The sequence below is a fragment of the Aplidium turbinatum genome, chromosome 8, assembly GCF_918807975.1.
Source record: "Aplidium turbinatum chromosome 8, kaAplTurb1.1, whole genome shotgun sequence".
Classification (NCBI taxonomy): domain Eukaryota; kingdom Metazoa; phylum Chordata; class Ascidiacea; order Aplousobranchia; family Polyclinidae; genus Aplidium; species Aplidium turbinatum.
In genome coordinates, this window is record NC_137479.1 from 9151740 (window position 1) to 9165570 (window position 13831).

The 13831-nt window shown below is 38.4% G+C and overlaps 1 protein-coding gene across 1 annotated transcript; it reads left to right on the top strand.

Annotated features, from left to right (window-relative positions):
* Nucleotides 1–907: 907 nt before the first annotated feature.
* On the top strand, nt 908–10263 carry LOC145775901 (uncharacterized). Its single transcript, XM_082587299.1, has 5 exons — nt 908–1005; nt 1442–1615; nt 3473–3597; nt 5050–5315; nt 10027–10263. Exons 1-4 carry the CDS (start codon nt 946–948, stop codon nt 5273–5275), a joined length of 585 nt encoding a protein of 194 aa, XP_082443425.1. The 5' UTR covers nt 908–945; the 3' UTR covers nt 5276–5315; nt 10027–10263.
* The last annotated feature ends 3568 nt before the right edge of the window (nt 10264–13831 follow it).

Below are 13831 nucleotides of genomic sequence, written 5' to 3' on the forward strand. Positions count from 1 at the left end.
GACGTTTCTATGCCAGAAAACGTTTGATTGACTGAGCCTGAGATTGTTCCATCATGTTTTGTTGTTTTGATTGTGCTAGCTGGGTGAATATTGCTTTTTGAGCATTACACAACCTTTATCAAAATCAGTTTTTGTACGTCATTTCAATATCTAGCAACATTTATTCACTGTAGAAATCTAAAAATGGTTGCGAAACGGTAAAATGATTGATTTTACCACTTACATGTTAAACGTGAAATAAAACACACCCCTCTAGTTTTTCACTGTGCGTCTGCGTAATAGGCCATGCCCCAGTAATGGATCCACCATCCTTGTTATGACAGAAGCTTTTTTCGGTAATCCGCCTAAAATAAGCAACCACAAATAACTGCATAAATTGTGGTCTAACATTGCAACGCATGAAATATGAATTTGCGATGTCAAGTTTCACTACACTCAACACTTTCTGAATGAAGAAATGAAACGTAAAAGACGTCCGAGCATTAAGCTACGGTTTACAGACAAGGGAAATTATTTACGAAAATAAAAACATTAAGATTTTCACATATTTTCTGATTTTGACTGATTGACATCACTTCGATATAGCCTACTTCAAATAAGGGAATATTTTAAAATATATTCCCATAATTTTTCCATGCATCGTGTTCTGTGCAATATTTTCTTTTAAGTGGAGTATGCTTATAATTACTTGTGGGTAATTCGATTAGTCATTTATCACTACAAATTAGTAATCACTTACATAAAGTCTCAGTGGCCTATACAAACTTATTGGGAAGTTTCATAATTCATTTAGGTTGAGTAAGATATCGTACGATGGATTCAGATGAAATACTTTTTAAAAAAAATGATAAAACTATATATTGGAAAAAACTGTCTTACTCGGACCGAGAGAAAGTTGAAACGCTAATGAAGGAATGGTATTGTAAAAATGAACCTCTTTGCAACATGGCGTCACAGACTGCAGGAGAAGACGAAGTTGCAAAGTATATCTGCTCTCTGGCTGTGGTGCGTATACTAAGACCACTTGTTCAACTTATATTTTGAGAAAAGAGATATACATTTATCTATCTCTTCTAGATATAGTCATGAGTCCTCCACATATTCTGCAATGTTTCTTCCCAAAAGTTACTTGCAATGGGTTAGTTTACATTTTATCAATCCTGGACAAGACGTTAAAACCAGACCTACGTAAAATTACCTCTTTGAAATCACAATGTTCTCCCAAAATATAACTACGTTTTTAATTGACATTACAAACACGTGTAGCTATTGGGTGCAAGTCCTTTTGTGGACGAAGTCCAAAAGTACTCTAAACTGTAAGCTAACCGCTTCCCACTAGTTCTTTTTGTGTACTGTAGTGCTAGGCTTGTATAACACAACGTGACCACATTCTAATTACCTTTAATTTTTTTTTTTTGCGAATTATTTATTTGATGTTTAGACCTGCGTAAAGCAGAACTACTCAGTTGGAGCCTATGATGCTGACCACAAGGACAAACTTTGTGGAATCTTGGTGATATCTCACAACCCACGTGCTATCGCAGTCCACGACTACTCTTCGGCAATAGAAGGGGAAAAGCCTACCAAAGCCTCAGCTGTTTCTCAGATGCTTCGGGTAAGTGAAACATTTAATGCAATATTGCTTAGCAAGCCCAAATGCTGGATGCCTTCAACAAATACGGTACTACATTCTTAATACATTTTTGACAATAATATTTAAAGTTTTCCTGCAAAGCTGTTTATTTCATCCAACAGCGTTGATAGTGGGTCCAGTCCAGGCCTGTAATTATACATTTTAGCTTGGGGGGGCTCAAAAGCTGTTGCGAAGTAAAAGGCTATGCACATAACATTTGTAGTTGCAATGAGTCTAATTTGCGGTTTTTCGGGCAAAGGCACGGCATATGTTATAAAGTCACAAGGTGCTAGATAGCAGTAATTTTGAATGATTGGGATAATTTCAGCCAAAACATGGGTAATTCCAGCCAAAATGATTGCAGAATAGAATAGATGCAATATTTTTAACACACAACTTTGTTAGGAATGACCCTCGTGACTTTGTTTGGTACAGGTCTCCACCAAACCAATTTATCCCCTTTGGGGTGTAATATTCGCCAGTAAACGTCAAAAAACACTAACAGCTATCCAATGTTGATGGATTTGTTTTTAAGAGATATTTATGGACAATATTTCCAAAACCAGCACCTTACTCCATTGTAATTGCTTTTACCTGAGATGCCTTGCCAAAAAAACTCACCCAAATTTAAAAATCATTATCGTGCAATCTGTCTGGAATAACCATATAACACCGACACACGCCCCATCGGCCTGACACTACAGAGACAGGCATGGGTGCGCCTCAACCGTCTCCGTACGGGCGTCGGGCTTTTCCGCTCAACCATGCACCAATGAGGAATCGCTTCTTCCTCCTCCTGTGAATGTGGTGCCGAGGAACAGACCGCAGACCACATCATCAATGACTGCACCATCTTCAAGCCACCTAACGGAGTGAAAGGTCTGCGCGTCATGGGTGATGAAACTAAAGACTGGCTGCTCTCTAGCAGCTTTCCAGTGTAGTCCGGGAACATCGTAAATCTGGGGTGGTAAAAGGATAGACCCTCGACCCCAGAAGCTCAGACGACGACGACGACGACGAACCCTATAACTATTACCCTACCAGTAGCCTACATCACAACTACAAAATTACAAGCAAGATAATTGTACAAAGTGACATGGGCTATGAGAATCAAAACAAATTAAATATAGAAAGTCTTGGGTCTGGGATTACTCATTTGGAAAACCAAATGTAGCTTGCCTGGCAGAGTTTGCATTGATGAAGTCTCTTGATATATCGTTTACATTCAAGCTAGAGACTTCTTCTTTGTGTACATGCAACAGCAATAAATTGTACAATCTGTCATGAGACATAGATTTTCTTAAACAAGTTTTTAAACGCTTCATTGCTGAAAATGAACGCTCCCGGCAAGCATTAGTTGATGGTGCTAACAGAATCATTTTCACCAGTTTTTTGACTTCCCCAACAGATTTGAATACAATATGTATCTCTTACTTTGAGCTTGGGGGGGCAATGCCCCCCAAGCTCCCCCGGCAATTACGGGCCTGGTCCAGTCCAGAGGGTACTCATCTCTTAAAACTTTTGCTCTATCGGTCTGTACACCTCCTAATTTTTTTCGTAGATTCATGGAACTGCTGACGAGCGAACTTTGCGTTAATACAGGCAAAACTCCTTTTCTCTTAGACTACTTGAGATCGTTCTGATATTTTCTCTTTTTTTTCGATCTCAAGCACAATTGAATTTTCTCACGAGCTGTCTAATTTTTTCATATCTGCAATGATAAGCTATGTTATGCATTGTTTTATTGTGTTGGGTAAAAATAAAAACAAAAGTTTAATTGATTACACTTTCTAATTTACTTTAGTGTAGAAGATGTTTGTAATGCGTTTGATCTTTCAGTATCTAGACAAAGTTGCTGAAGGTTTGCTGGACCACGTTGGCACATCTGACTATCTAATGGTCGAAATGGCAGCCGTGGATAATGGCTATCTCAACATGGGACTCATGTCTTTTTTGTTAAAAAAGTAAGTGTCAACATGAAACTAAGATGAATGCTTATTGTGGTTTGAGCGACAGCTTGGTGTGTTGTTAAGACCAGCTTGGAGCAGGAAAGTGTTGGTGTGTTCTCAACAGCGCGAATGAATTCGAGCATGGTAGGCTACAGTGTTGAACGTTCTTACAAAAGTTTCTAGCTAGCCTACTTCAATAGTGGAAACTTGAAGGGTAACTTTTTAGTGATCGTGCAAGCTACGCAGGTGGCCACGCAGACTTAGCCATTCCATTGATTAAATCTAAAAAATGTTGTCTTAGAGTTGTAGGGAGTTCAGAGGGTTGCATACCTGTATACCTTGTATATTGTACAGGGTCATCAATATTTAGCGTTACAATCTATTTCATCCATCGAGGTTCTGGCTAAAGAGTCGAGAGTGTCGTATGGGACCATGTCAACTTTACTCCGAAAGGACCTGAAGATGTCTCCATTCAAGCATGTCAAGAAACAACAACTTTCTGCTCAAGTTGTTGATAAACAACTCCAAAGATCCCAGATTCGTCTTTCCTGCATTCAGGATGGCATGCTACCAAATCTCGTTTTCAGTGATGAGAAGAAATTTGATGTTGAACATCACTTTAACACCCAAAACGATCGGGTTTGGTCGAGGGATGGGATGAAGCATCTCGAGTGGTAACAAGGAAACAATGTGCCACCTCAGTGATGGTCTGGGCAGCCGTGACAGAGTCCGGTAAAAGACCCCTCTTTTTCGTTGACCAGGGGTGAAATTGAACCAGCAAAACTATCGAGATGACATCCTCGTTAGCGCATTGTTGCGCTGGGCCCACAAGCACTTCAAAAAACGTCCCTGGTCTTTTCAGCAGGACTCTACACCATCACATGGGGCTAAAAATACTCAGGAGTGGCTTTCCGAGAATGTCCCGCACTTCATTCTCAAAGAGGAATGGCCCCCATCTTCTCCCGATCTGAATCCCCTTGATTTTGGGATCTGGTCATACCTTGAGAGCAAGGTCTCGGCCACTCACCATCAAAGTTTGGAAGCTCTGAAGGTGAAACTGCAGAAGGAGTGGGCCAAAGTCCCTTAGAAAGTAATTCGTGACACATGCAAGGCTTTTCCTAAACGTCTTCAACTAGTTATTGACGCAGATGGAGGACATATTGAATAATATTTTGTGTATTAATTCTCTATTGCTTTTTCCACAATAATACATTTGCCAAAATTCTAAATTTTTTTTCATTTCATAAATATAACCAATTTGAGTTGTAACGATAAATACTGATGACCCTGTATATCTAAAAAAACAGATTTTGACCTTTTTTTTCACAAAACCGATTCTGATTGCGGGCCTTCCTCATTTTCGAATTTATTTTTACAGTTCTAATTTTGACCATGTGTTAAAAGATGAAAATTATTTGTTCATGTAGCTACCAGCCTATCTCACTTTTGACATCGTCATCTTTTCAGAGTTGGATCAATCGCAAAAGACAACAATATTCGGTATATCACAAGTTTATCTTCCTCGCATTATGCGCAACATAAGAATGTTAAGCTTGGATCCAAGATACTAAATGAAGTCAAATTCAAAGATTATGTAGACAAAGTTACTGGAGAAATGCTTTTCCTAAACCCTCCACCGCCACACACTACATGCCAACTGATGTGTAACGATTTGGCCCCTTCTCAACCATAGACGTTTAAAATACGTACGATATTTGGAATTACTACTCATCGTAAATAATTCACCCTTCATCGATCTGAACAGGCTATTTCTGTACGTTTTATCTTAGTAAAGACAGAGTCATCGTCAGTTATTCAATTAGACAAACCTATAGTTTTTATATCTAAATCAGAGCTGTTCATCCGTTTTGCTATCGTAGAACCCCTGATTTACTTTCGCGTTTGTCACGGAACTCCTACTAACAAAATTTAGATTAAAACAACAACGTTCTTGTTGATAGCGTAACAATGAACTAGTGACGCAATAACCATCAACGATTCTTTTTCGGTTTTGACTGCACTCAACCTTTTGCTTAAATAATTGGCCTAGTAAGAGTGTGAATACGCGCAGTGATACAAAAATTTAGAATCACACAGCAATATACTGACACAAGAAATCAATTTCTTTATAAAACGAGGAATCCTCGTGAACCCTCACTGAACCCTTTAAGTTCACGAGACCCCACTACAAGTGACTACATGAACCCCTGTTGAAGAGCACTGATCAAAATGCATCTCTTTACAGTCCTTCATAGGTTAAACAAGCTGTTTGTTTTGATTAGAAACATTGTGATATAGTTCTTTGACGCTATTTGTATTATAGCCACTCATGCTGCATTGATATTGTAAATAGACTGGTATGAATGTAAAAATCTATTGCAAGTAGCCTATAGCTAAAGTAATAACTTCTTCTCTTTTATAATCTATGCTACCTCTCGAACTGAGGAGGGCGTAATCTTGATCTTGAGGGTCACAATGTGCATTTGTAAATCAAGATCGTGATTTGATCTTGAAGACCACTTTTATTTTGGTAATCTCAGATAGCTTTTTTTTATGATCTTGATCTTAAAAATCAGTAAGATCAAGATTACATTAGAATTTAAGTTTACCTATTAAATGGAAGCATTTTTTTAGAACTCGTTCTATACAAAGTAATTAGTGGCAACTTGCCTTAAGCTATATTGTCAGTATGATATGCAGGGCCCGATTAACCATGAGGCACACGAGGCACAGGCCTCAGGCCCCCTGGTTTTGGGGCCCCCATTTTTTTACATTAGTAGGGAAAGTACTATAATTTGGACCACCTAATGAAAAATCTTAATATTTTTAAAAAGATCCACAACATTGGGGTGCAACTAACTTTATTTAATTAGTTACAGGCTAGGTGGTTTGCAAAAACAATTTCAATCAAAAAAACATAACACAAACAAAGAAAACTACATTATTATTTTTTTTATATAGTAGTCCATATTATCAACCCAGTTTCTAAAATGAACCACCCTGTTTCATAATATGGACCACCAACCACCATACTGTAATATGGACCGTTGCCATATGAAAGTAAATATATCAAGGAAGTCAAACTTCAAAGGCATGAAATAGAACACAAACACTCAATAAATAAAAATAATCTGAAACGTTCATGATAGTCATCTCGAACAAGTTTCAAATCATTGATCGTTGGCACAGTTGTCACAATAGTAAAAATGAGCATTTGATATATCAGCACAACTTTCATGGGCCAATTTCTTGCACTGACAACACTAAATCCAATCCTCATCAGTGGACTCGTCACACACAAGACAAGTGCATGCAGAAGCAGCATTGCTTGGAATAACTCTCTTTTTTGAAAACTTAAAGGTTAAGACTTTTCTCACTTGTTTTGCTGGTTTAGCTTTTTCTGTGAACTTGATTTTATGTTTGTGTGGCGTACCTGTCAGCACAGTAGCCTTTGTAGTTTTTCTACGTTTTGTTCCCTTCGTAACTTGCTTTGGAAGTGGGCTTATGTCCTCGACAGATACCCTGCATGAAATGCTAACTGAACAAGGTTGTAAGTTCTTAACACTCAATGACGATGGTCCTGGTGCTTACTTGTGAGATTGCTTCATACGGTCATCAGCTAAAATTCCAGCATTTAATTCTGTTGACATGATAGAATTTTTTGCCACTTTCTCAATGTTTACCACATCTTGTGACAAAGGTGAAATGTTTCGAGAAATTGCATCTTAGTAGACATATCTTGATCATCAATTATCAGCGGTGATACATTGTTTGGAGATGTGTCTACTTCATGAGGTTTGTCAGTAACTTCAGCTGAGTGAAAATCACTTTCATCAAATACAAGAGGAATAAATTCAGTAAATTCCTGCTTTTTTAAATCCATTTACTGAATTTAAATCCATTTTAAATCCAATTTTCATGCTTTGACATGTCGTCAGAATTTAATCAAATTGTTTATAATATCATGAAGTGATTATGCAAATTACTGGTTGCAGCTTTTATCACTATAAGAAAGCAAGTTACAAGTATATTTTATGATGCACTCTAAAAAGTTTGAAAAAAATGCATAAATCTCATGGAACTTCATTTCTATGCCTGCCTTCATTACTGAGAAACAAATTTCTACCAATTGACCATAACCTGGGCCACTGGTCCATATTACCAAACAGTTAGGTGGCTGGTGGTCCATATTACAGTTAGCATAATCTTATGCTGCTTGGTGTCATTTAGAATTAAACACTGGACATTTCTTCAAGATTTTGGCAGATAGTCATTAGTAATGCCTCTCCTGCAGATTATTTTTGTATAATCTTTTGTAACTGCAGAAATATTTGAAAAATTCTCAATAGTTTGGACCAGCAAAATAACATTGCAGACCCCCAAAACACAAAACCTCTATTAACAACAAAGAACCAGCTCAATCCTTTGAATCTAAAACAGTAAAAACTAGGTCAGTAAGAAAGGTTAATTCAAGCTGTTCACAAACCATGAAATTATTTACTTCAGTCATTGAAAAAACAGCAGTGGTCCGAATTATCAGCCGGTCCACTTTATAGCACTTTCCCCCTATCGTAGGCGTAGGTAGTGAAAGTTGTTGTGCTAGTGTGTGCACACTTGTTATTTTTGAATAACAATTTCAAATTGTGTAACGATTTTGCAGTAATAGTTGAGCACTCCTGCAGGCTTGCCAGATTTTTTTTACAAAAAGTAGCAAAAAAGTAGCAAAATGGATTTGAAAGTAGCCCAATTTCTGCGCGATGTTTTTCTTTCAAGGAAAACTGTATTTTGTATGTTGCATAATTTTCTAACATGTCCCAATTGTAAGATATTGCATTGTATATCAGTTCCTACTGTACAATTAAACTTTACAACCTTAAATTACCTAAACAGAAAAAAGATTATAGGCTACAGTATTGACAGTCAGTAATCGGAAAGATCACAAGAACTATTATTATAATACAAGAGCAGAAATATATGCAAAATAATGCTTACACCAACAGACCAAGAAATGAACACCAATACCGTTAATTGTTTTAATGAAACCTATACGAGTACTAAAAAAAAAAGTCTATTGATTGTTTTACAATACCACTAAGTGATGTATACAACACAAAAATGTCAGCATAAATCTTACAATACCCACATGGCAATGACAAACCTCACGGAGTTAAGAGTTATTTATGCATTCATATCTAGGTAGTACTGCATAATTGTGCTCATTGAAATATTCATTACTATCAAATATCTCTATGAATACCAGTATATGTGACCTAGACAGTTTTGTTCATGGCAAGTTGAAAATGGATATATATTGTAAGGTTTAAAACACAGAAGAAAGTGAGCAATGATGGACGGTAGCACAACAAAGATTAACGAGAAGAGTTTAGTTGGTAGTGCTAACCAGAGGAAAACTGGTCACAAAATTGGTTTTAACGTCACTCAATTAGCTTTATTGTGCTACCATTGTTGCTGACTTAAAATATTAAAAGACTGTCACAGCTAGCCTCCATTGGGCTAATAAGATTTGCTACATTACTAGTTACTACCCACTACACCTCTAGTCTTTGTCTAATTAAACAATACCGTACATATCTTGTTTAAAGTTTACTAATTCAAACTTAAACCCAAATCTTAACCACAAAAAATAAGTCTATCACAAAATTCACACTCTAAGTCTAATCTATCAATAGCAACTACTTACAAAACCCCCTGGGAAACTTCTGCTTTATAACAACAAACGCATAGATCTAGATGCTGATAGTGAGGCGACAATAGCCAATAGGCTACTCGAATTCGACTCGGCCAAGGCCAACTGGGTAAAACTCAGCAAGACGCTACTCGCTCATTGGCTAGGAAAAGTACACGTGGTCACGTGGAAGGGGTCATCACGCCATTTTTACCAAAATAAGAGAGAAGAGAAAAAACGTAAAAACGCTCCAAAGTGAGAGATGTGATGCAAGTCGATTATTCTGTGATTCTTTCCACTTTCATCTTTGTTAGGCATTGGGAAGTAAAAAGTAGCCCAAAAAGTCGCAAATTTCAAAAAATCGCAAACCTTCAAATTCAAGTCGCGAAGCGAATTAAAAGTAGCCCAATTCGCGATAAGTAGCCCAATCTGGCAACTCTGCACTCCTGCTCTGCATCGAAAGCAATTGCCAATAGGGGCCCCTAAACTTAGCTGTGCCTCGGGCCCCCATGAGCCTTAATCAGGCCCTGATGATATGTGTCTGACAAAAGTTTCAATCTAGTTTGGTCAATGTTGCCATTTTAAAATTGAAAAAGCTTTCTTTTTCCACATAAAGAAAACTTACGTATACCTACTTTATATTGACGTATAATAAAAACTAACCCAACTTAGGCTATTTGTCTACATATCCGTTTTGTAACTTCTAAAAAAATGTTTGCTTTCATTTACCCAATCTTAAATGTTCCAAACGTTTACAGTGGCGGTGCTGAGAAAACGACTCTATAGTCGACTGAGGTCAGGGCTATGTACAGAGGATAATTTGGGTCCGGTGCCAATGCGATCCTTATGCCCCAAATCAAGGCACGTCTGAGAAAAACGGGCCACTTGTAATGTTTAGAACGCCTAAAAGCATCCTGCCCCACGGTCCAAAAAGTACCCCTTTTTCTCAACGCTACAAATTGTAGTCATGTAAAGTTATTTATTGCCATAATAAATCAACCAGATCAACAATTGTTTATAGTTTGAGTATAAACAAATATATTGAACATAAAAACAGATATGCCGTGTCTTTATTTTTTAGTAAGTTATAGCTTTTGTTTGGAGCACAAATCTGACAGTAGGCTTTTCCCTGTGCTTTTTTTTACGAATACAGCACTGTACATAGGACCTACCCAGCAGGCTTATGGTTGGTTTTTGAATCTTTATCTTCGGACTGACAAAGCCTTGATAGGTTATTCCTGATAGTTTCGTATACTTGTAGAGGCTCTTGACGCAGGGCCGGTTACCGAGATTGACAGTGAAGTTTTCCACTTGTTGCCAGGGAATTATTCCATTCACTAGGTGCCGCTGAATGGAGAGCAGTCCTGAAATGCGTTGCTCAGGTGCACACCTCCAGAGTCGAGCCAGCGCCGCGTGATCTTGAGCCGGACGCGTAGCCTAACCACTGAGCTAACGGGGTGGACTTTTAAATCTTACCCGTGAAGAAATGCAGCCTAGGCTACATGTTAGTGAATATCTGTAGCCTAATAAGCTAAGTTAATTCGTTCGCCAACTGTGCTCTTTTTGCAGTTGTGAAATCGAAACTTATCATTCTGCCAGCAGTTAGCGCACCCAGAAAAAAAATTAGGGGGGGTTAATTCAGAAATGTCGGCCGAGTGCTTTGCGACAATACTGACAGTGACAATAGGCCCATGCCCATTCCTTTGATTAATATTTAAAGGCACTCACGGCCCTTAACCCACCGGTTGCCGATACCTGTGCCAGGGTTCCAGCGGAGCGTTCAAGCTCCTTTTGAAAAATATTTGATTTTAATAATGAAAATACACCCTTTTTAAAGGCTCCTAATAAGGGCCAATATAGGCTCAGTGCCGGTCTTTGGGGTGTGCAAACCGTGCGATCGCACAGGGCCCGCAAATTAAGGGGCCCGCAATTTACTTAGAAAATACAGTAATTTTGTTATTTCCAATGGAAAAATTCAACAAGTGAATTTAACAAAGGAATTAGCAACAAGAAAACATAGCAGCTCAACGAGTGCAACCTATTTTGTCTCCTGAACGATTCGTACCCTAAAAAGATCGAGAAAAAAAACAACAGAGCCGAAGTCGCTGATCGGAGTTGCCGCAAACATATCAAAATTTCTCTCGATCTTTTCAGGGGACGAATAGGTCGAAATTTGATTTGTTACTCCGATTTCAGGGTACGAAATCGGGGTACGAATTTTTCAGGGGAAGAAATAGGTTGCATCCAGACTCAACATAGAGACATAGCTTTATTTTCGAAAAATGCCAAAGAAAGCACTATCTTATCCTTTTGCTATGCCACCGGACAGCACCACTTTACAGTAATATTCATACCCAAATTTTTGTTGAACATGCTCTCAGAATGCACCAAATTCAAAGTAATATTTCAAAATTTTCTGGGGGTGCCCAGAACCACGCTGCTGGGTGTCGCCTGTGGCGATCACGCCGTGAGGCTTCGCCCACCGACCGTCAAACCACCCCCTCCCCTTTCAAAATGCATAGCTACGCTACTGAATTGGATCATTGTCATTGGGGCCCGCAAAGCATTTTCAGCACAGGGCCCGAAATACCCTAAGACCGGCACTGATAGGCTGCATTGCTTTGCTAAACTGCGCGTTTTCACTTTCCTGAATTTCTGATGGTATAAATTAAAACTTTATATCTCCCATCATTATATTATACACAAAGGCGTAGCAACCGCACTCCGAACCCTCCGATCGGAGGGGGCCACGCAAGGAATGAAGGCCCCTCCGCCGAAGTTTTTGGAAGACTATCGAAATACAGGATATAACCACGTGGTCACAAATGCACACAAAATAGCAGAGCTTATTGGTATTGAGCAGGTGTTTTCAAAAAAACACGGTGCGACGTAGGAAGAGAATGTTTGGTTACGAACGTGCTGATGATTTGGGTTGTCTTTCTGCTGAAGAAAAATTCAAATCGCAATTTTTTCTTGCTCTCACTGATCAGGCCATGTCTTAGGTTTCTTCCCGCTTTTACCAACTCGTGGAGTAGTAGAGTAGTAGCCTACAAATTGTTTGAATTTCTGTACAACGCTAGCAGCCTAAAGAAGTGTCTCAGAGAAGATGGTTGGGTTGGTTGGTTGGTTTTGAATCTTTATCCTCGGACTGACAAAGCCTTGATTGGTTATTCCTGGTAGTTTCGCATACTTGTAGAGGCTCTTGACACAGGGCCGGTTACCGAGATTGGCAGAGAGAAGTTTTCCGATTATTGAAGTGTTGTTGCCAGGAAATTATGTGTTTTCAGTATAGTTGATGAGCCCAGCCTCATGGGCGAAACACGTGTCTATCGCTGTCAATTCTTGCTACAAATCGGCTGCCGAGAAACATATTGTTGATTGGATGGTCTGAATGGCTAGCGTGGAAGCTACACCGTTATGGTTAGCGAATCGCAACTGCTCGCTGTACTAGTGAGTTCTCAGCCTTGTGCTGATAGCCGGGAAGAACGCCCCTTTCTTCACAAGTTTCCAAAATTGTTAATACATTTTACACTCATTGGAAAATATGAATGCATCTCATAAATTATAACAAATATGTAAATTTCCTAAACTGGTAAGATGTCAAAACATCATGGAAAGGTTGATTTACCCAAATCTGAGACGATTTTTTTAGCGGGGAGCGACCCTACTCCTATGGCTATGAGAAGTAGTAAATGTGGCCTTGCATGATTTAAGCTATTGATTATATCAAGCTTCTGTTGCAAATTTTTTCTATATTAAATAAGCTTACTCAAAAAACATTATACACTTGTACAGAATAAAATGAGCCGTGGCCTACCGGCCGGGGAGACACGTTAACAATGCCCTGCATCAGACCTCAAAGTCCCTGCTCACAGTTCATGAAAAGTCTGATTGAATTACACTAGTATTCTACTTTGCAGTCTAATTATAAACAGAACTGTCACAATTCTAGTAGATATAACTTAGAAACGAACGGATTCAACTAAATGCTGTCTCTTTTCTTATTCCATATTGTGGTAGCATCATACAGATATCCCTGGCATCATAAAAGAAAAAATCTAATAGGCCTACCAACAATTGAAGGGCTTAGAAGCAGACCGGTCTAAACCACAAAAACATTATTTTGAGTAAATCGCAATTGAAGTATTTTGAGTACCAAAAAATCGACAAACAATACACACAACAATGCTTGCAAGTTTATTAGATATTGTGACAAGCCTCATCTGTTATCCACTGAATGTTTCAAAAAATCGCAATAACTACTGAACAAAATACAAAAATACGGTTAGACCATTGTGGCACACATTGTAACATAACAATACAAACTACAAAAATGCTGTTAGACCATTGTAGCATACATTGTTAGTTACAATTTTGGGAGTTCTACCTACAATTGGATCTTTTAAGGGCTGAAGAATATTTAGGTTTGGCAGAAAAACTTTACCAAAAGAAAGTGTCAATGCTTTTAAGGAATAAAAGCAGTTCTATTGTGAAAAACTTTTGGGATATCATTAACTCACACAACTTTCCTCTAATCATTTTCGTTTTCATGATCTGCTTCGT

Bases quoted from the DNA above. Each gene is read 5' to 3' on its own strand.
- LOC145775901 (XM_082587299.1), top strand. From the start codon at position 946: ATGGCGTCACAGACTGCAGGAGAAGACGAAGTTGCAAAGTATATCTGC. The intron at 1,616-3,472 runs GTAAGTGAAACA...TTGATCTTTCAG, and splicing joins CTGTTTCTCAGATGCTTCGG to TATCTAGACAAAGTTGCTGA. The intron at 3,598-5,049 runs GTAAGTGTCAAC...TCATCTTTTCAG, and splicing joins ATGTCTTTTTTGTTAAAAAA to AGTTGGATCAATCGCAAAAG.